The sequence below is a fragment of the Hyaena hyaena genome, unplaced genomic scaffold (genome assembly GCF_003009895.1).
Source record: "Hyaena hyaena isolate Hyena2069 unplaced genomic scaffold, ASM300989v1 scaffold_158, whole genome shotgun sequence".
In the NCBI taxonomy this organism is placed as follows: domain Eukaryota; kingdom Metazoa; phylum Chordata; class Mammalia; order Carnivora; family Hyaenidae; genus Hyaena; species Hyaena hyaena.
Genome location: NW_024080790.1, coordinates 2,627,573 through 2,649,421, shown reverse-complemented (window position 1 = coordinate 2,649,421; position 21,849 = coordinate 2,627,573). Strand labels below are relative to the sequence as shown.

Here is a 21,849-nt window from a genome sequence, read left to right as displayed (position 1 = left end):
TTTTTACTTTTCTTGGTAAATTTTTCAAGTTCCACTTTACTTCCATCATTTCATTTTATTCTATTTCATTGTATTCACTTTTTCAAATTTTCAAACGTTTTCCTTTTCTTTTTCTTTTTCCCTTTTTTCTCTAATCTATCAAGCTCCTTTCAACACCCAGACCAAAACACACCTAGGATCTAGCATCATTTATTTGATTTGTGTGCGTGTGTGTGTGTGTGTTGTTTTTAATTTTTTAAATTTAACTTTTGGACCTTATTAATTCCTTTTCTTCCTTCAAAATGACGAAATGAAGGAATTCACCCCAAAAGAAAGAGCAGGAAGAAATGACAGCCAGGGACTTAATCAACACAGATACAAGCAAGATTGCTGAACCAGAATTTAGAATCACGATAATAATAATACTAGCTGGGGTCGAAAATAGATTAGAATCCCTTTCTGTGCAGATAAAAGAAGTAAAAGGTAGTCAAGATGAAATAAAAATTGCTACAACTGAGCTGCAAACTCGAATGGATGCCACAGCAGCAAGGATGGATAATGCAGAGCAGTGAAACAGAGATATAGAAGACAAACTTATGGAGAATAATGAAGCAGAAAAAAGAGGGAGACTAAGACAAAAGAGCACGATTTAAGAATTAGAGAAATCAGTGACTCATTAAAAAGGAACAACATCAGAATCATAGGAGTCCTAGAAGATGAAAAGAGAGAAAAAGGGGTAGAAGGGTTTTGTGAGCAAATCATAGTGGAAAACTTTCCTAACCTGGGGAAAGACATAGACATCAAAATCCAGCAAGCACGGAGGACTCCCATTGGATTCAACAAAAACTGACCATCAACAAGGCAAATCATAGTCAAATTCACAAAATACTCAGGCAAACAAAGAATCATGAAAGTAGCAAGGGAAAAAGTCCTTAACCTACAAGGGAAGACAGATCAGGTTTGCAGCAGACCTATCCCAGAAACTTGGAAGGTCAGAAAGGAGTGGCAGGATATATTCAATATGCTAAACTGGAAAAATATGCAGCCAAGAATTCTTTATCCAGCAAGGATGTCGTTCAAAATAGGAGAGATTAAAAGTTTCCCAGAAAAATAAAAATAAAGTAGTTTGTGACCACTAAACCAGCCCTGCAAGAAATTTTAGGGGGACTCTCTGAGGGGAGAAAAGACAAAAAAAAAAAAAAAAGACCAAAGCAACAAAGACTAGAAAGAACCAGAACCACCAGAAACTCCAACTCTCCAAGAAACACAATGGCAATAAATTCATATCTTTCAATACGCACTCAAAATGCCCATTGAGGAAATGCTCCAATCAAAAGACATAGGGTAACAGAATGGATACGAAAACAAAATCCAGCTATATGCTGTTTACAAGGGACCCACTTGAGACCTAAAGACACCTTCAGATTGAAAGTAAGGGGATGGAGAACCATCTATCATGCTAATGGTCGACAAAAGAAAGTCATCGTAGTCATAGACAACCTAGACTTTAAAATAAAGACTATAACAAGAGATGAAGAAGAGCATTATATTATAATTACGGGGTCTATCCACCAAGAAGACCTAACAATTGTAAACACCTATGCTCCAAATGTGAAGGCACGCAAATATATAAATCAATTAATCACAAACATAAAGAAACTCATTGATAATAATACCATAATAGCAGTGGACTTCAACACTCCACTTACAGCAATGGACAGATCATCTAAATAGAAAACCAACAAAACAATGGCTTTGAATGACACACTGAACCAGATAGACTTAACATATATTCAGAACATTTCATCCTAAGACAGCAGAATATATATTCTTTTCCAGTGCACATGGAATTTTCTCCAGAATAGATCACATACTGGGACACAAATCAGCCCTCAACAAGTACAAAAATACTGGTATCATACTGTGCATATTTTCAGACCACAACCCTATGGAACTTGAAATCAACCACAAGAAAAAATTTGGAACAGTAACAAATATTGGAGACTAAAGAATATCCTACTAAAGAATGAATGGTCTAACTAAGAAGTTAAAGAGGAAACTAAAAAATATATGGAAGCCAATGAAAATGATAATACCAAAGCCCAAAACCTCTGGGACGCAGCAAAGGCGGTCATAAGAGGAAAGTATAGAGCAATCCAGGCCTTCCTAAAGAAGGAAGCTAGGTCTGATACACAACCTAACCTTACACCTTAAAGATCTGGAAAAAGAACAGGAAATAAAACCCCAAACCAGCAGAAAACAGGAAATAATAAAGATTAGAGCAGAAATCAATGCTATTGAAAAAAAAAAACAAACAAACCCCAAAACCCCAGTAGAACAGAACAATGAAACCAGAAGCTGATTCTTTGAAAGAATTAATAAAACTGATAAACCACTAGCCAGTTGGATCAAAAAGAAAAAGGAAAGAACCCAAATAAATAAAATCAAGAATAAAGAGAAAAGATCACAACCAACACAACAGAAATAAAATCAATAATAAGAGAATATTATTATACCAATAAAATGGGCAATCTGGAAGAAATGGACAAATTCCTAGAAACATATAAACTAACAAAACTGAAACAGGAAGATAGAAAATTTGAACAGACCCATAACCAGTAAAGAAAGTGAATTAGTAATCAAAAGTCTCCCCCCAAAAACAAAAAAGCAAAAAACAAAACAAGAGGCCAGGGCCAGATGGCTTTCCAGGGGAATTCTACCAAACATTTAAAGAAGAGTTAACACCTATTCTCTTGAAGCTGTCCCAAAAAATAGAAATCGAAGGAAAACTTCCAAACTCTTTCTTTTTCTCTTTCTTTCCTTTCTTTTTCTCTTTCTTTCTTTCTTTCATGTGCTTTTAATGTTTTAATTATTTTTGAGACCGAAAGACAGAGCATGAGAGGGGGAGGGGCAGAGAGACAGGGAGACATAGAAACCGAAGCAGGCTCCAAGCTGTCAGCACAGAGCCCAACACGGGGCTCGAACCCACGAACGTGAGATCATGACCTGAGCCAAAGTCAGAGGCTTGACCAACTGAGCCACCCAGGCGCCCCTACTTCCAAACTCTATGAAGCCAGCACTACCTTGATTCTAAAACCAGACAAAGACTCCACTAAAAAGGAAAACTATAGACCAATTTCCCTGATGAACATCGATGCAAAAATCCTCAACAAGATATTAGCCAACTAGATCCAACAATACATTAAAAAAGTTACTCACCATGACCAAGTCGGATTTATATCTGGGATGCAGGGCTGGTTCAATATCTGCAAAACCATCAATGTGATTTGTCACATCAATAAAAGGAAGGACAAGAACCACAGGATCCTCTCAATAGATCCACAGAAAGCATTCGACAAAATACAGCATCCTTTCCTGATAAAAAACACTCAAGAAAGTAGGGATAGAAGGATCATACTTCAAGATCATAAGAGACATATGAAAGACCCACAGCTAATGTCATCCTTAGTGGGGAAAAACTGAGAGCTTTCCCCCTAAGGTCAGGAATAAGACATGGATGTCCACTCTTGCCACTGTTATTCAACATAGTATTGAAAGTCTTAGTCTCAGCAAACAGACAATACAAAGAAATAAAAGGCATCCAAATCAGCCAGGAGGAGGTCAAATTTTCATTCTTCGCAGAAGACTTGATGCTCTATATGGAAAACTGAAAAGATTACACCAAAAAAACAAACAAACGCAAGAACTGATCCATGAATTCAGCAAAGTCGCAGGATATAAAATCAATGCACAGAAATTGGTTGCATTCCTATACACCAATAATGAAGCAACAGAAAGAGAAATCAAGGAATTGATCCCATTTACAATTGCATCGAAACCCAGAAAATACCTAGGAATAAATCTAACCAAAGAGGTGAAAATCTACACACTGAAAACTGTTGAAAGCTTATGAAAGAAATTGAAGAAGATACACACACACACAAAAGGAAAAATATTCCATGCTCCTGGATAGGAAGAACAAATATTGTTAAAATGTCAATACTACCCAAAGCAATCTAAATATTCAATATAATATCTATCAAAATAACACCAGCATTCTTCACAGAGCTAAAACAAACAATCCTAAAATTTGATGGAACCAGAAAAGACGTTGAATAACCAAAGCAATCTTGAAAAAGAAAACCAAAGCAGGAGGCATCACAATCCCAGACTTCAAGCTGAATTACAAAGCTGTAATTATTAAGACAGTATGGTACTGGCACAGAAACAGACATTCAGATCAAAGGAACAGAATAGAGAACCCAGAAATGGACCCAGAAATGTATGGCCAACTCATCTTTGATAAAGCAAGAAAGAATATCCAATGGAATAAAGACCGTCTCTTCAGCAAGTGGTGCTGGGAAAGCTGGAAAGCGACATGTAGAAAGATGAACCTGGACCACTTTCTTACACCATACATAAAAATAAACTCAAAATGGATGAAAGACCTAAATGTAAGAATCCATCAAAATCCTCGAGGAGGAAGCAGGCAAAATCCTCTTTGACCTTGGCCGCAGAAACTTCTTACCCAACATGTCTTTGGAGGCAAGGGAAACAAAAGCAAAAATGAACTATTGGGACCTCATCAAAATAAAAAGATTCTGTACAGTGAAGGAAACAATCAGTAAAACTAAAAGGCAACCATCAGAATGAGAGAAGATATTTGCAAACGACATATCAGATAAAGGGTTAGTTAGTATCCAAAATCTATAAAGAACTTATCAAACTCAACACCCAAAAAACAACCCAATGAAAAATGGGCAAAAGACATGAATAGACACTTCTCCAAAGAAGACATCTAGATGGCCAACTGACACATGGAAAATGCTCAACATTACTCATTGTCAGGGAAATACAAATCAAAACAATGAGATACCACCTCACACCTGTCAGAATGGCTAACATTAACAACTCAGGCAACAACAGATGTTGGCGAGGATGTAGAGAAAGAGGTCTCTTTTGCACTGCTGGTGGAAATGCAAACTGGTGCAGCCACTCTGGAAAACAGTATGGAGTTTCCTCAAAAACTTAAAAATAGAACTACCCTACGGTCCAGCAATTGCACTACTAGGTATTTATCCAAGGGATACAGGTATGCTGTTTCGAAGGGACACAGGCACCCCAATGTTTATAGCAAAACTATCAACAATAGCAAAAGTATAGAAAGAGCCCAAATGTCCATTGATGGATGAATGGATCAAGAAGATGTGGTACATATATACAATGGAGCATTACTTGGTAATCAAAAAGAATGAAATCTTGCCATTTGCAACTATGTGGATGGAACTAGAGGGCATTATGCTAAGCGAAATTAGTCAGAGAAAGACAAATATCCTATGACTTCACTCATATGAGGACTTTAAGATACAAAACAGATGAACATAAGGGAAGGGAAGCAAAAATAATATAAAAACAGGGAGGGGGACAAAACACAAGAGACTCTTAAATATGGAGAACAGAGGGTTGCTGGAGGGATTGTGGGAGGGGGATGGGCTAAATGGCTAAGGGGCATTAAGGAATCATTGTTACATTATAAGCTAACTAACTTGGATGTAAATTAAAAAAATAAATTAAAAAAAATGCCCAAACAGAAAAAAAATGTATTGAGCACTCACTACGTGTCATGTACTCATAGGTGCTGGGGAGTGGTGATGAACAGGATAGTTAAGATCATTCTGTAATTTTCAGTTTTCTCATCCATAAAATAGATACAGAATTATAGTATCTCCCACATTAGCACTATGCTTGGTTCAGAGTAGGCACTAAACAAATGTTAGCTATTATAATGAATTGACTTCGTCCATTGTTGATCTAATTTCATCTATTTGATGATTTTGGTCTTTCAATTCTGCTTTAAATAAAAATGTGTGCTCTCCATCTATCTATTCTTCCCAATCCACTTCCTGGTGTTACCACTCATTGTTAATATTATTAGGGTATTTGAAGTTTTGGAGAGAAGAGAATATATGAAGTCAAAGCAAAGATAAAATTAAAGTGGTTAGGGGTATGTTTTTCAGATTAGGCTTTTATATACTTGAGTATTCTAAGATCTAAAGTTTATATTCATATAGATTTTTATTGATGATTATGTCCTGGCTTAAGATTGTGTTATAAACTGCAGGCAACTAAAGAAAAATTTCTAAATTAAAAAAATATATATTAGATCTTAAACTGATTTAATATTAAACAATACTAGAAACTCCTTAATATTCTATCCCAATAATCTTGCCTGTCTTACAAACTGTGTATATGTAACATTTTATCTGTAAGTAAGAGCATGTCTTCTCTTCATTCTACTCCACCCACTCATGTTCTCAGATGCTAATGGCTTGGTCTGATAAATGTACAGTTCATTCTAAGCCCATACCATAAATTTATCATTAATTTCCCAAACTTTGCTTTCTGTGTAGACTGTAATCAAAGCTTATAGCTTATTATATAAAAATTATTTTAATGTTACAGTACCAAAAGCAACTAAACTAAAGATTATTCATATAGCTTGCAAAATAATACTTAAAACTTATTGGGATAAGTTTTGTGAGATAAATTACAGTAAGTGATGCTTTGGGTTAAGTTTATTTTCAAGTGTTTACTCAAAAACATAAAACACAACATTTCTATTTCCTTGTTTGTCCCTTATAGATTTTGAGAAGACTAAAACAATTATTCAAGTATTAGCATTAATTGTAAGCATCCCATCTATCTTACGGGTTTACGTTGCATTTCAATACAGTTTTGTCCACTAACAATATAGTAAATTATTTTTATTATACATTCCGGGTAGGATTAAAATAAATAACATAGAAATAATTTAACAAATCATTAGGGAAAAGCTACTATATTCCAGGTTTTGAGAACACATAAATAAATAAATGGTCCCTGCCTTTAAGAAGCTCACATACCTGGGGCGACTGGGTGGCTCAGTAAGTTGAAGATCTGACTCTTGATTTTGGCTTAGGTCATGATCTCACAGTTCATGAGATTGAGCCCTGCGTTTGGCTCTGAGCTGACAGCATGGAGCCTGCTTCGGATTGTCTCTCTACCTCTCTCAAAATAAATAAACAAACTTAAGAAAAAAAAGAATCTCATAGTCTAAAGTGGGGCGTGGGGACGAGGCACATGAATAAGACTGACAGTTTAATGTAGTAGACAGCTTTGAGAATGGTATGTACAAAGAACTATGGGAATTTTAGGATTAAGGGCCACTTAATCCAGAATGGTATAATCTAGGGATGGTTTCCAGGTCCAGAGGATAAGTTTTACAAAAGAAATTGCCAAGAAGAGAGTTAATGGTGGCTGAAAGGTATTCCTCTAAAAGGGATTGTCACCTAGTCCTAGAGAACACTGCCTGATCTTCAAGGCTCCTTTCAACAGATCCTCATCTGAATAGAGCGAGGCATCTTTTCAGTATTATGCCTATTTGTTAAATACTGATTTCCTGGATTCTTATTTTTTGTGCTACAGAGCACAATTTAAGAGAAAATGCCATACTGACTAAAATGTTTCATAGGCACTTTTTACTATGGTGCTGACCACAGATTCAGAATGAACAATCTGGTATAGTGGGTACTATACCATCTACTTTTAAGAAAAAGAGAACAAAAGTTTAAGATTCCTGGGAAGCTACAAATTTAAACAAGTCAGGTATATAGGGTTCCCTACATAATACATTTCTTCTCCTTTTTTTTTTTTTTACATTTTCTTTTCTTTTAAATGTGGGGAAAACAAAAAGGATCAAAGTCCTTCACCTTGGTTATCTATAAGCAGTACACTAGATGGTGCTGGAAGGCTGTTAGAACGTGTTTACCAAGAAAACCAGTGTGGCAGTTCTGACAGCTGTCCCTGAGAGGGGTTCCAGGTCTGTAGGCAAGTAAGGGGAATCCTACTTAGTCTTACAATTTTGGTCTTTCAGTCAGATTAATTTTAAACTAAACCACAAGTTTAGTACATTTTAAAATGGGCTCACTGTTTGACAATTCAATCGGATTCCCCTGAAATGGACATTTCAAAGTTATCAAAGTATAAATTTATTATACATTTCAGCATGTTGCTATTAATTTCATTTAGGTAGTCTTCCTAATTATGTCTACTCCTAGTTATGAGCCTAGTTATGTCTACTGCTTAATGAATCACTAATCAGTTTCTTCATATGGTTTCCTGAATTTTTAAATTACCACTAAGCAGAAAATATCAATCAAACTCTCTTGTCATTAAAGTACTGCAATATACTAATATAAATACATGAAGCAATACATTTTGAAATCACTCTATCAGTATAGTATTTCTTACATAAATAACATATCATGATTTTTCCACATTACAGTAAAGCCAGAATTTTTATGAAAGTGCAGGATAAAAACAAAGCTGGACTTTTACAATATTTTCTTTTGAATGTTAAACAAACCGAAGAGTCATTTTAGTTTTAAACTTTCAAATTACAAGATGTGTTTGTAATTTTTCAGCTTATCTCTCCAGTTCTGCTTCTAGAATTTCCCCCCATGTATCTACATCCATGGGGTACATGATTTTTTCTGGTAGGCTAAGAGGAGAACATATGTTGCTGTATCTGCCACTTAGCCATTCATGTTTCACTTTACTCTTCTGGTAATTCCTCCGTAGTATTACCTGAAAGAGGTAAATCATCATTGTTAAAAAATGGAGTAGGTGGTTAGTCAGTGAGTTTGTTTAAAACTAGAGAAGCTGAATGATAGGGCTGAAAAGAAGATTAAATATTTACACTGATATACACATAGACGAATACCTTTGTGATGAGCCTATGTGTGTGTGTGAGTGGATGTGGGTATAGGTGTACGTATATGTACACATACAGAGTGAGCTAGAGTTTGCTGTGAGTTTTGGAGAAGGTGGAATGAAGTAGCTAACAGAGGAATATGCCTGAGTTTAGTATTTAAAAAATGTAAAAGGATGGATGGGATGGTGTGGTTTGTAAGATAAGAATATTAATTCGACTTCAAGGCCGAAAGCCAACACACTCTGTATATGAAATCCTACCTCCTCCCTGCAGAAGGCAGAGTTGACTCAAACCTATCACCATATTGTGAAGAACACCGCAGACTTCAAAGACTAAACTTACTCTCCAGGAATATCCACTCTTTAGATCGTTGTCTACTTCTCTTTGGCACACAGCTCTTAGGGTCAAGCAGTGAGGTTTCCACAAGGAGTCACTGTTTCTTACTGTGTAATTCCAGCTCCTGCATGTTATGGAAGCCCTGCACAAGCTCTGCATGTCCAGCTGACTAAAAATTTTAAAAGTGACTTCTGGAGGCAGCAGTTCAACAAAATTATTCTGACTCTCTTTTTTTTCCTTCTCAGCATCCACAGAATTCAATTTTATGCCAGAAACTCTTGAATTATTGTTCCTCTTGGGGCTTTTCTGCATAGCTTGATGTTTTAGCAAATTATCCAGATATGTAACCTAAAAGGCAAAGTTTAAACATGCTCAGTCTCCTCAGCTCCGACTATAGAACCTACTCTGAGCCAGATATTTTCTGGGTATGATTTAAGAACCTTAACTTTCCTGACTTGAGGTTTTTCAATCTGTAAAATGGGGCCAATGACGCTCTTTTCCTGTGTGTTCTTACAAGGATTAACAGGGATAATGTGTAAACCATTTAGTTTCATCTAAATTGCACATGGGAGGCACTCAACACGTTACTTCCCTTCTTTTTGAATGTTTTTTGGTAAATGGGTTTGTTTCTAAACATTCATGTTTCTGCTCCTGAAGTACATTATCTAAAAAAGAGAAATGATTTCCCAGACTATAATTTGAGTTTAGTAGTAGGAATAACCATTGTGGGAACATGTTTGATTCCAAGCATTTGCTGAAAATACTTTTGAAAATGTGTATGATTCAATTCTCTTAAACTACTAAATACTTTTCTGTGGGAATTGATGTCGTTAAGTTCTTCATCTCCAATTTGTGACTTAGTCATAACCCTGATGGACTTTTGTAGTTTATATGATAATTGTTATCTACTTGTACCTAATAGGTCGGTGCTCACAGTTGACACAAATACTATCTGAAATGGACAAGAGGTTAAAGTCCAGGTTATAATGACACAAAGTCTCAAATATTCAATTCAGTTATCAGTGTTTTAGAAATAGCCTCTTGAAGCTACCCTATATGCATAATTATGAACTAAGAACAGTAGTCATTGAGGCCATAAAGCAACAGTAACAAGCAACTATAAACAATGTTTATAATTCAGTTAGGTAGAGCATATAATTACAGACTGAAAGTCCAGTTTCAGCTAATTTTCCTGTGGCTTATGCTTCCAAAATGAGTTGAAAGCATGGAGCTATTTTTGAACATAAGGACAGCTCAGATTACTCAAAATCAGTTTATCCCACGTTGCACTTCCTTTTATAATGGGGGGGGTGCTGGGTTACAGTGCAGGAAGAAGGGTTTCCTAAATACTTCTTTTTAACTCAGCTAATGATGATTCCCTTTTCTAGATATGCTACTCACCTCTGTTTCTGGACTTGTCAAAGCCACAGCTGCTCCCATTCATTTGGTTGTTTATGATCCAAATTAGCTACGGTGGTTAGAATTTTAATGTCTGTGTTCAATAGAGGGCTTCCTCTCGAAGTTTTAGGGAAGTAAGAAAGCAAACTGACAGAAACAAGTTCGAGTCAAGAGCAAATTTTTGTCAGGAACTCATCTCTCTCAACATCAGTACAAACCAAACCCGAATTACTATATTTCTGAAAAAAAAAATTCTCACATTAGGAGAACATTACTGTTGCATTTAAACATTTGTTACTTCTCCCAGAATCTCACTGGGGAATAAAATGTGTCCTCTCGTTAAGAGTTCTTTCCCAGGAGGAAAACGAATTTTTTAATTTAACAGTTGGGGCGCGCCTTGGTGAAGTTCCTAAACTCACGCTAAGCATCTTCTTCTAAGTCCAGTTTTGCCTGGATACCTGGAAAACTATCCCTCTTCTGCCCCTTCTTCTTCTTTATGAACCAAACTTTGCTCAATTACCAGTCGAGTTAGGGAAGAGCTCGCCCCACTTTCAGATCGGGGGGCGGCGCACCCCGACCCCACAGGTGAGAAGGATCGACTCCACATCGCTTCTGAGCCGCCCTCCTTGAGGATCTCGCGCACTCTGAAGCTGCCCGAGTCGAAAGAACATGGAGCAGTGACAAATAAGCGACAATAACAACCATCAGCACCGACTGTCACCGCAGCTCCAGGAGGCTGAGCTGAGGCTGCGCCGTCCAGACGTCAGCGGGAAGGGAAAACCCTCCTACCTCCAATGCCGCGGTCGCTTCTCCGGCGAATTAAATCCTTTGGAATTCGAATCCTTCGCCATACTCCCTCCAGTTCCGCCCACTGTAGTCCCGCCTTGCTGCCTCCGGTTTCGCACAGGCGTAGAGAGGAGCGCGCGTTGCCTCTTGGGAGTGGTAGTTTCATCTGGGCGTCTCAACTCAGCAAGAGAGGAGAAGGAAGGCGCCACGGACTACAAGGCCCGACGTCCTCCATGACGGGTGGGCGGTGAAAAACGGTGAGGGGGTGTTAAACCGGGGCTTTTAAAAGGTAATTTTGAGGCGGAGTGTTGGAGAAATCCCCGCGCTTGTCGCTGGCCGGAGGGTAGAGGCGGGGTTCTGGACGCGGCGCCGGAGCTCCTACTGCGGCAGGCCTGGACGCACAAGAGCGGAGCCTGTGCTACTCCCCCCTGCGTTTTTTCCGAGGGCCTGCCTAGGTCCCGCGCGTGTCCATGGAAGGCGGAAGCGGCTGCGGCGACCGTCCCCTTGCCAAGAGGTGTAGTCTTCGCCGCCATGTCCGGGGGCTTCGAGCTGCAGCCGCTGGACGGTGGCCCCCGAGTGGCCCTTGCGCCCGGGGAGACGGTAATCGGCCGCGGGCCGCTGCTTCGAGTAAGTGTGGCAGGGGACTCGGCCGGACCCAGAGAGCTGAGCCGAGGTCCTGTTTGTCTCCTGAAGCCCCGTTTCTGGCTTCCCCACCACGCCGGCCCTGCCTGTCTGGATTTTAGAAGTTGGGGAGCAGCACGTTTTTCAGTAAACTTTAATCAGGTCTCAAACGTTTTCTAGTATTGCCCTTAATAAGCACTGACTTGTATGATCATTATTATAGTCTTATCCAGGGGTCGGCAAACTATGGCCCTGGGTCCAAATCCAGTCTCTTTTTGTATGGCGCCATGCCCTAAGGATGGTTCTTGAGTTTTAAAATGTGAAATGTAAACAAACAAAAAACCTATTAGCTTTTTAGGAAGAATAATTGGCCCAAAGGTTGAGGATATTGCCTCTTGGCCTGACAAGGCACAGTATTTACAGTAGAATTTAGCCCTTTACAGGAAAAGTTTGCCAACCTCTGATTCTATCTTTCCTAGAATGATTTCTTTTAAGCTTTTGGCTTCTTGTGGGACTGTATGGGCCTTTTATGGAATAGTCTTTTTCAGTAATATCAGCTGCCAACCCTTAATGTAGTGTGTAGTGTTCCAGGCATTGATCTAAGGACTTTACGTGTCCCAACTTTTTAATCACTTCAAAATCGTAGGAGTTAGGTGCTCTTATTATCTTCATTGTTTGGAAGAGAAAATTGAGCCATAGAACAGTTCAGATAAACTTTTGGATATGTAGTGCCATTAAGCTATATATTTTCCACCATCTTTGGGATGTTTAGGAGTTAGAAAATTTTCCTGTTGCATTCTTGAATTTTATAGATCTCTACCTAAAACAGATACATTATTTTTTGTAACATTCAACATATTTTGTTTAGTGTCCACTTTGTGCAGCATCTTTGCAGACGGTAGCACAGTGGGGTTACAAAGATAAATGAGATATAGGTCTCTGCCCTCTAGGAATTTTCTCTTGAGCTCTGGAGACAAACCTGTCAGTGAGCTAACACCAGCCAGTAAGGAGTATGGACTGTTATCCTGGCTAGCCTCCAGTGTCTACATGGAAGCATTGGTATTATTAGCCTTAGGATCCTTCTCAGAGCAGGTTAAGGAGTGGTGCTTGGGGGTTCTGATGCTGACATCAGCCCTAACGTGGTATGTGTGTACGTTTATGGATATGCAATAAGGTTATTGAGACAGTTGTGAAGTTCATCTGCTCTTTATTTTTTTACTGGACAGATAATTACTTAAATGTTTAAATAACATTGTAACCTTTTTCCATAGTTTGTTAGTTTACACAAACATTTGAGAGATTTGTTTCCTTCTTCCCTCCCTCCTTTCTCCATATATATTTAAATATATGTGTGTGTATATATACATACATATACATATATATGAGATTTAAGAGTATGTGTTTCATCTAGAAACCTTATGTCTGTTGACAAGTGACTTTTGATTGCTTAACAAATTGAATCACCAATATATAGAGTACTGTGGATCTAAGGGTTGATGAATTTTAGGCCCATGTTTTATAAACATGGCAGCAGGTTGCAGATCCTTTCATTATTTGTAGCTTGATCTTTGTATTATACGCTTGCTAATGTGAGATGAGCTTACTTGGTTTTCTGTCTTAAAATAGTAAGGAGTAAAAAGTTAGTCTATGTGGTCAGAATTTTGCTTCTCCTTTTCAAATCATTCTGTGATGAGATTCTCTTGCCAAGTTTGGCAGATATTAGAAGTGGTTATGAACGGTGTCCTAGGTGTGTTTAAGGGAAAAAATCAACTTGTGGTTTTTTAAAAAAGATACTCTTTCTTTGCAGTGGTTAAAACTCAACATGAAGGTGCTGTTTCAAACAGCAGCAATTCCAGTGAGGCTTTTTTTTGTAGTGTGAAAGCAAAGACTTAATTCAAGTGGGAAAACTCAGGATGTTCGTTGTAAATTACTCATAATGTGATTATTAATTAATTATGTTTAATAATTAATAATGACTTTTGAATTCATTTAACAGGTTGTGTTTTTTGGAGACAAATTTCACAAGCCTTCATGGCCACACAAGCATAAAGATTTTTAATTCCAATGTGTAAAAGGGGCTTGGTGGTGAAACAAGTTGATGAGAATGTCTTTGTCTTTACAGTGGCAGGAGAGCACTTATCCAGAACACTTACAGATAACAGAGTACAGTGAAATTTAATGTTCTTGTGCCATTTGCTTTAGTGGGAGTCATCAGTGAACCCAAGGTCTTTGGTTACTTTACTAGGTTGTAATTGTGCTTTATGATCTATACCAATTAAAGGTTTTACACCAGGATGAATCTTCATGGAATTATCCTGGCTGAAAACAGCCAATCCCAAAGGTTACATATTGTATGAATTTATTTACATAACATTATTGAAATTACAAAATTGTAAACATGGAGATCAGATTAGTGGTTGCCAGGAGTTAAAAGAAGTGGGGAGGGGGGTAGGAGGATATTGGTATGACTATAACACAGCAACAAGAGGCATTTGTGTGGTGGTGGGAATGTTTTGTATCTTGACTGTATCGATATTAGTATCTGGTTGTAATACTGTACTATAATGTTATAAGATGTTACTGCTGGGGGAAACTGGGGCTATGGTACAAGAGATCTTTGTGTATTATATCTTCCACCTATATGTGAACCTATAATTATCTTAAGTAAAAAATTTGATTTTAGAAAAGGTTTTACAGTACAACATCTCAAGCAAGGGTACCTTTAGGCCAAACTATTTGGTTTTTCTTTAACTTACGGCCAAAAATTTATGGTTTTTCTTTAATTAAAGCTGATTATATAGTCTTTTAGAAAAGCTGTTTATACTCTTAAATGAAAACCACTGTTTCTGATTTCAAATTTTCCTTTTTCTGTTTTGATGGAGATCATATGACACATTCCTTTCTGATCTTTTTCCTCCAAGGAAATAGGACAACCCTAGCCATCTAGTGAGTCTTCCTAAGGGCAGGTATCATGGAATCGACTGCTTCAATTGAAAGGAGAAGAGGCCCTCAATTGTGGGTAGGGATAGTCATGGGCTCTTGTATATACCTTCCCTGGCATCACTTTGCCATTTCTAAGAATGCTGTACATGTCCTACAAAGTTTATACAAACTAGCCAGTAACCACTCCCTGGCCTGGCAACTCTGTGTTGTTTCTGCCTTTTACAGAATCTCACTGGCCTTTCTGGAACCTAGTCTCTAGGGATGTGCCTAGCACTCCTCGCTCCTGGGTGTCTCCGCCCCCCCCCCCCCCACCTTGCACCTTAATTTTTGAGTCTAGTATAGTGCCTAGCACGTAGTAGGCCTTCAAAGCACAGGATCTCTCCTTTTTCTATGTCTCTGCTTCTCATTCTTCCAACCTTCAACAAAAGCCTACTTGTAACTTACGTGTGAAAAGGATATAAAATTTTGAAGTGAACTTAAGCAGTGCTACCAACTGCTAAAGCTTTCAGAGCAACATTCATGATGGATCGAATGTTAGGATTTTTCCTATTTTATTGACTAATAATTTAGTAAATTCAGATAATAGTTGAATATATTTTGTGGTCAGAATGGAGGGATGAAAGAGAAACAAGTCATTACTCTCAAGAAACTTACAGTTTCCTGGGTTTGAGAGTCAGAGAAACAAGTAACTAAACAGCATTTGCAACATCAAATGGGGACTGGAACCAGGCGAGCACCTGAGTGACTGAAATGGGAGGGTATAGGAAAAACAATGCAGGGATGATGGTAAATAAATCACAGCAGTGTCATAGATGACAGCTGCCTCAGTGTTGGAAAGGCCACAAGGAAAATGATCTGTAATGTGGTCCCCGCTATTCACCCCCATGCCCACCTGGTAACAGTGTGCTACGGTTATTTTTAAGATTAGTAAGAAATCTGGGGGTGGGGTGGAAAGAGTAGTAAGAAATCTGAATTTTTAGATATAACCTCCAACTTCTGAAAGGTCATGTTGAATTAAAAATTCTGTTTCACTGCTATGAGCCAAACAGAAAAAAGATGTTACATGATACAGAGAGATATAGGAAGGAACCCACAATTATGATGAGAGGTTCTGGAAGGCTTCCTGACTCAGTGACATTGAGTTGACTTTGGAGTGTCAGAAAAGTTAGAAGTTTGGTAGGTGGAGAGTGGGTGGTAGAGAGGGAAAGGCTCTTCAGCTTAAGTGGATGTATGATTTCCTGGCTGCAAGACAGAAAGTGTATGACATATTGGATGATTGGATAAGTGCTGACCAGGCTTGTGGGATAATCACATTGCATCACTGATCCCTTTTTAACTCTTACGGACTTTGCTTTTACAGTATTTATTTTTCTCCTTTAAAATAGGCTTTATTTTTTTTGAGGAGTCTTAGGATCACGGCAGAATTGAGTGCGAAATACAAAGAGTTTTCATATACCTCTGTTCCTCACCCCACCTTCCTTTGCTATTGATAATCTCGCACCACAGTGTTATAGTCAGTGAACCTATATTGACTTGTCATTATCATCCAAAGTCCATAGTTTAACACTAAACTTTACTCTTGGTGTACATTCTGTGGGTTTTGACAAACGTACAATGACACACATCAGGTATTATAGTATCACACAGAATAGTTTCACTGTCCTTAAAAATCCTCTATGTTCTTTCTGTTCTTTCTTCCTTTCCCAACCCCTGACAACTACTGAACTTTTTACTGTCTCCATAATTTACCTTTTCCAGAATATCATATAGTTGGAACTATACAGTGTGTATATATAGACTTTTTTAGGCTGGCTTCTTTCACTTAGTAGTAGTATTTAAGATTCCTCCATGTCTTCTCATGGCTTTTTACTGATGGGTCATATTGCAGTGTCTGAATGTTCCACAGTTTATCCTTTTATCTGCTGAAGGATCTCTTGGTTACTTCCAAGTTGTGGCAATTATGAGTAAAGCTGTTACAACCATCCACGTGCAAGTTTTTTGTAGACATAAGTTTTCAGTTCATTTGGAGGAAATACCAAGGAGCTTAATCGCTGGACCATATGTTAAGAGTGTGTTTGGTTTTGTAAGAAGGTGCCAACTGTCTTTCAACGTAGCTGTACCATTTTGTATCCCCACCATCCATGAATGATTTCCTCTTGTTCCACAACTTCACCAGCATTTGGTGTTCTCAGTGCTTTGGGTTTTGGCCATTCTAATAGGTGCATAGTGAATTACTTTTCATATGTACATATGTTCATGCATATTTTACATATATTGATTTATTTCTAAATCAAATCTTTCCAAATTATCTCCCATATACTGCTCAGCCTGAATATGCCATCTTCTCACATGCTTCTGTACCTCTGTCTGCCTTCCTTCCACTGGGAATTTGATTCTGTAGGTAGCATTTGGATATCTGTATTTTTAAAAGCTCTGAAGATGATTCTGTTGTGAACCACTTCTAGACACACTAAGAATGCTTGGCACAGAAGAAGTCTTTAAGAAATGTTTGCTGAGGGGCGCCTGGGTGGCTTAGTCGGGTAAAGCGTCCGACTTTTGCTTAGGTCATGATCTCGCGGTTCGTGGGTTCGAGCCCCGCGTCGGGCTCTGTTCTTACTGCCAGCTCAGAGCCTGGAGCCTGTTTCAGAGTCTGTGACTCCCTCTCTCTCTGACCCTCCCCTGCTCACGCTGTCTCTCTCTCTCTCTCTCCTAGAAATAAATAAAACATTAAAAAAATTAAAAAAAAAAAGAAATGTTTGCTGAACTGAATTAAATAATTATTAAATAACTTTAATTTATTGAAGTCCCAAGTGGAGATTTAAACCCAGTTTTGACTTCCTAAGCTCTGCTTATGTTTTTACTCATTATGTTGCCTCAGTCACATCAATGGTGAGGATGATGTTCTCACATTTTGTATAGCATTCACTTCATAAGTAGCATTGCAAGCCAAACAGGTTGGGTGAGTTGAAATTTCAGTGGTGTCAGATCAGCCAAGTTTTATCATATTGGCTAACTATTCAGCAGACTTGAATTAGGAGCTCAGAAGGTATTGCATTTTACTTTTTAAAATCTAAGTGATCCATATTTCATCAGTATTGTAGATTAAATTGACATTTGTGAGGTGACCTGATAACCTGACTACTATTATATCATTAGTCTTATGGGAAAGTATTTCAGAAGTTTCCAAGACCATTTCACATCCAGTGTTTTAATAACCTTTTAAAGAATCTTACTGGAATCTGTCTAGAGAGCCTCTGGCAAAAATCAAGTTTGTTTCTCAAATTTGCCCTTTGTTAATATCAGAAAATGAACTTTGGTACATTCCAAGTACAATAATATTAAACACCTTGTGTCAACTAACTTTTGCTCTGTTGGGAAATAAGATCGACTTATCTAATGTTGTGACAGTCTCAAGGTTGATTGAGCTCTGTGGAGTGCGTCTTGAACCTGGTAACTGGGAAGTACTCTAGATAAGAAAATTTTATGGTTTGTCAACAAGTTTATCAACAATCAGTCTCTATTTAATTTGGGTTTTAATTTTAGATTTTGTGTATTTGCCACGTATACACACAAAAGTTTGAGGAAGTCATTTTATGCAAATTATGCCTAGTGTAGAGCCTATGCGTCTTTAGGTTTATGCATTTTCTCATGATACAGCCTCAAATCTCCTAACAGATGTTTTTTTATTTTTCTCTACTGCAGAAGTTTGAGTTTGTCTGTTTTTTATTTGTCTGTTGCTAATAGAGCAAACTAGATAATCTTATATGAAAGCACTGTAAGTTATGAAGTTTTGTACAAGAAAATTTTTATTATCTTAGCCTTTGGTGACGTGTGTAATTTATATTGGAAAAAGCAAATCTTGCTTCTTTGTTCTTATGTTCATGGGAGCAAGGCTACATGGGGATATTGTATTTATGAGATGTATTATACCTGCCTGTGATATTTAGAAATTTCTCTAGGAAAACATTTTAAGAAAAATGGACCTTTGTTGGTTTTTTAGTAAATATATATAGGAAAAAATGAAATGAAAGGTACAAGTTTATTCTGTTTTAAGGTCCTGTAGCTTTTCTGCTTTTATTTTATTCAGGTTTTTTATTTTTAGAATTTTGGAAATAATAAATAGGTCAGAGACCTTGAGTCAAAACATCCAAGCATTTCTGCCAGTAGCCTAAGAAATCTTCATTTTGTTTGACTTCAGTAAATGTCAAAAATAAATTTTTGGCAAACAAGTCACAAACAGTTCTTTTATCTTTTCATATCTTTATCTTTTCTTCTAGCACAAACTTCATGTCTTAAAAATGAGACATGAAGACAAGGAGAAAGGACTTGTCCTTATCAGGAAACATTCAATTCAGAACCAGAAAATCAAAGAGAAGGCATCCACATTGTATCAATACAAAAGACAGAGTCCTGTTCCCATTCAAGAAACAGTATGAAGAATTCAAGTAAAAAGGATTTGTTCTGTAATGTCTGAAGAATTGTGGTCATTTCAGCTGTTGTTAACAAAGGATAGGAGTGATTTCAGCATTATCCGTTAGCCTGCATATGCTTTAGCTCCTGCTATATGCTGTGCAGTGTTTGTTAATACTAAAAAAAATTCTTGTGCTTGAATGCTCACATTTGGTTAGCTTCTCTGCTTTCTAATATTCCTTCTCTGACTGGCTGAACATAAATGAGTTTGTTATTAGATGTCCAGTATTGTTGAAGTAAAGGGTATTAATCATAATTGCTTTTGGCTGCAAGTAACTGAGATGTGACAAACAGCAGCTCAGTCAAATTGGGGTAGCCCAGGGGCAGTCAGTCCAGGGCTGGTACAGATACTCAAGGAACAGGCTCTTCTTCCTTGATCATCCTTTGCACGTGGTTCATGCCAGTAGTTGAGATGGCTGCCGTACGTTGAAGTATCCCATTTAAGCAGGAAGAAAAGAGAAAGGCAGAGGGCAAAATAAGGTCCATGGCGGTTGAGCCTGTTTCTTGTTATCTTGAAGACAATAATCTTTCCAGACACTCCACTGTTTTAAAATGGAGGTTTTGTTGTTTCGTTCAGGAATGCTGAAGCCAACAGATCAGATGATTGCCTCTGAAAAGATAATTTATTACTCACAGTTCCCAAGAGAAAGAAAGCAACATCATGCCACGGCAGGGCCACATGAAGTTGGTGGAAGGCAGAAGGCAGAGAGCTAGGGGAACTACAGGAAAGCCTTTCTTACGGTTTTCTCAGGAATGAATGGGCAAGGCAAGGTAAGCAGGTATAGTGTGGTCTAGTTTGAATCATTTTATGGGCCTCTGAGCTGCACAGGGTGTCCCTAGTTGTCTGATGCCTAGTCCTGGGGTGATTAGCGGAGCATAAGAGCCAGGTAAAGCCATCATTGGGGGTACAGGCCTTAGACTGGTTAGTTTGCATATGAAGCGTATACTTGTAGGTGAGTAGATTACTGTCTCTAAGAATCTGATAATCCTTGGGGTAGTCCTTCCGTAGTCCAAGGTGCCAATATTAAAACATCAGATACAGAAACTAGGAAATGTCGTTAATACACACTCCCTCTTATATCCTTTACTAGAACTTGTCATTTGGCTGTCCATAGTGGCAAGGAATTCTGGGTATTTGGACATAGCTACAAGGAATTCTGGGCATTTGGATATTTTTAAATGGGTACATTGTTGACATAAAACTGGAGTAAATTTTATTATGGAAGAAGAAATGAATAGCTATCGATTAAGCAGCTAGTAGCACCTGATACACAATGTCACATGTGAAGAACTGGCATCTAAAAACGTGTAGTTTAAGGGTGCCAAGCTGGCTTAGTTGGTGGAATGTGTGACTCTCGATCTCAGGGTTCTGAGTTCAAGCCCCATGTTGGGTGCAGAGACTACTTAAAATAAAATCTTAAAAAAAATCTTGAAAAAGTTGTACTTTAAATCATAAGTTGCAAATTCAAATGCCTGCAGAGGCCAGGTATACACTAAAAAGTGAAGTGTGCTCAGTGGAAGATTATAGTGGGTGCTGGAGACTCTGGTGAGATGGAGGGTACATATACTTTTCAAAACCTAAAAAACATACAAACAGCCTGAATGATTTGTGGCCTAATGGCTACCAGTTTGTGGTGCCTAGTCTCAATCAAAGAAGTTAAAAAATTAGTTACAACTAAATAAAAAGAGGCTTATTAATTTTACTGAGATGTATTTATGTCATTTAGCAATCATATACTACATTTTCTAGGTAATTTGATAATAACCTTTTTAGGTACCAACATATTTGAAATTTTAACAATTTTTCCCTAAACTTTTCATTCTGAAAGATTTCAAACCTGCAGAAAAGTTGAAAGAATAGTACAATGAACAATATGTCTTTAAGCAGATTAACGCTTAACATTTTGGCACATTTTCTTTTTCTCTCATATATACACATAGACACGCACCCATATATATATATATGTTTTTTTTTTTTTTTTTTTTTTTACTTATTTGAAAGTACATTGTATGGATCATGGCTCTTACTTGTCAACATGTATCCCCTAAGAACAGGGACATTTTTATATAAAATGTATATATACATACATANCTTTTTCTCTCATATATACACATAGACACGCACCCATTTTTTTTTTTTTTTTTTTTTTTTTTTTTTTTTTTTTCTGAACCTATCTGAAAGTACATTGTATGGATCATGGCTCTTACTTGTCAACATGTATCCCCTAAGAACAGGGACATTTTTATATAAAATGTATATATACATACATATATATATATAAACTGTTATGTACGTATATATAAACTTATTACACTTGAGAAATTAATAATTATGCAGTAAATTTTAATAGTCCTATATTTAATTTTACCCAACTCTTCCCATAGTGTCCTTTTTAGCATTTAAAAAAAGAAAATTAGGATCCAATCAAATGTTACCTTCGTTAATCCAGAACTATTCTGTCTTTCGTGACATTCATGTTTTTAGGAGTCTAGACCAGTTGTTTTAAGGAAGGCCAACAGTTTTGATTGTCTGATTATTTCTTTATAATAGGATTCATGTTAAA

At 37.5% G+C, this 21,849-nt stretch overlaps 2 protein-coding genes across 8 annotated transcripts in view; one reads left to right on the top strand and one right to left on the bottom strand.

The window, feature by feature from the left end:
* Positions 1-7,990: 7,990 nt before the first annotated feature.
* FBXO48 (F-box protein 48) lies at positions 7,991-11,332 on the bottom strand. 4 transcript variants are annotated; one of them, XM_039239517.1, is made up of 4 exons: positions 11,255-11,332; positions 10,469-10,612; positions 9,074-9,415; positions 7,991-8,604 (listed from the first exon to the last, which is right to left on the bottom strand). In XM_039239517.1, the coding sequence occupies exons 2-4, from the start codon at positions 10,505-10,507 to the stop codon at positions 8,443-8,445; spliced, it is 543 nt and encodes a 180-aa protein (XP_039095448.1). In that variant the 5' UTR covers positions 10,508-10,612; positions 11,255-11,332; the 3' UTR covers positions 7,991-8,442. The 4 variants fall into 4 exon arrangements, with proteins under 4 accessions (XP_039095448.1, XP_039095450.1, XP_039095451.1 ...); XM_039239519.1 differs by having other exon boundaries at positions 10,469-10,704; positions 11,255-11,326; XM_039239520.1 differs by lacking the exon at positions 11,255-11,332 and adding an exon at positions 10,986-11,246.
* Positions 11,333-11,638: 306 nt separating this feature from the next.
* Positions 11,639-21,849, top strand: part of APLF (aprataxin and PNKP like factor) — a 79,788-nt gene continuing 69,577 nt past the window's right edge. For 2 of the 4 annotated variants that reach the window (XR_005529736.1, XR_005529738.1), the window contains exon 1: positions 11,639-11,878. Coding sequence is in view for 2 of the 4 variants with exons in the window: in XM_039239618.1 (XP_039095549.1) it covers positions 11,783-11,878 (96 nt within the window). In the remaining 2 variants the exon portion in view is untranslated. Of the gene's footprint in view, positions 11,879-19,862; positions 20,057-21,849 lie in introns of all 4 variants that reach the window. The other 2 variants (XM_039239619.1, XM_039239618.1) reach the window with 2 other exon arrangements.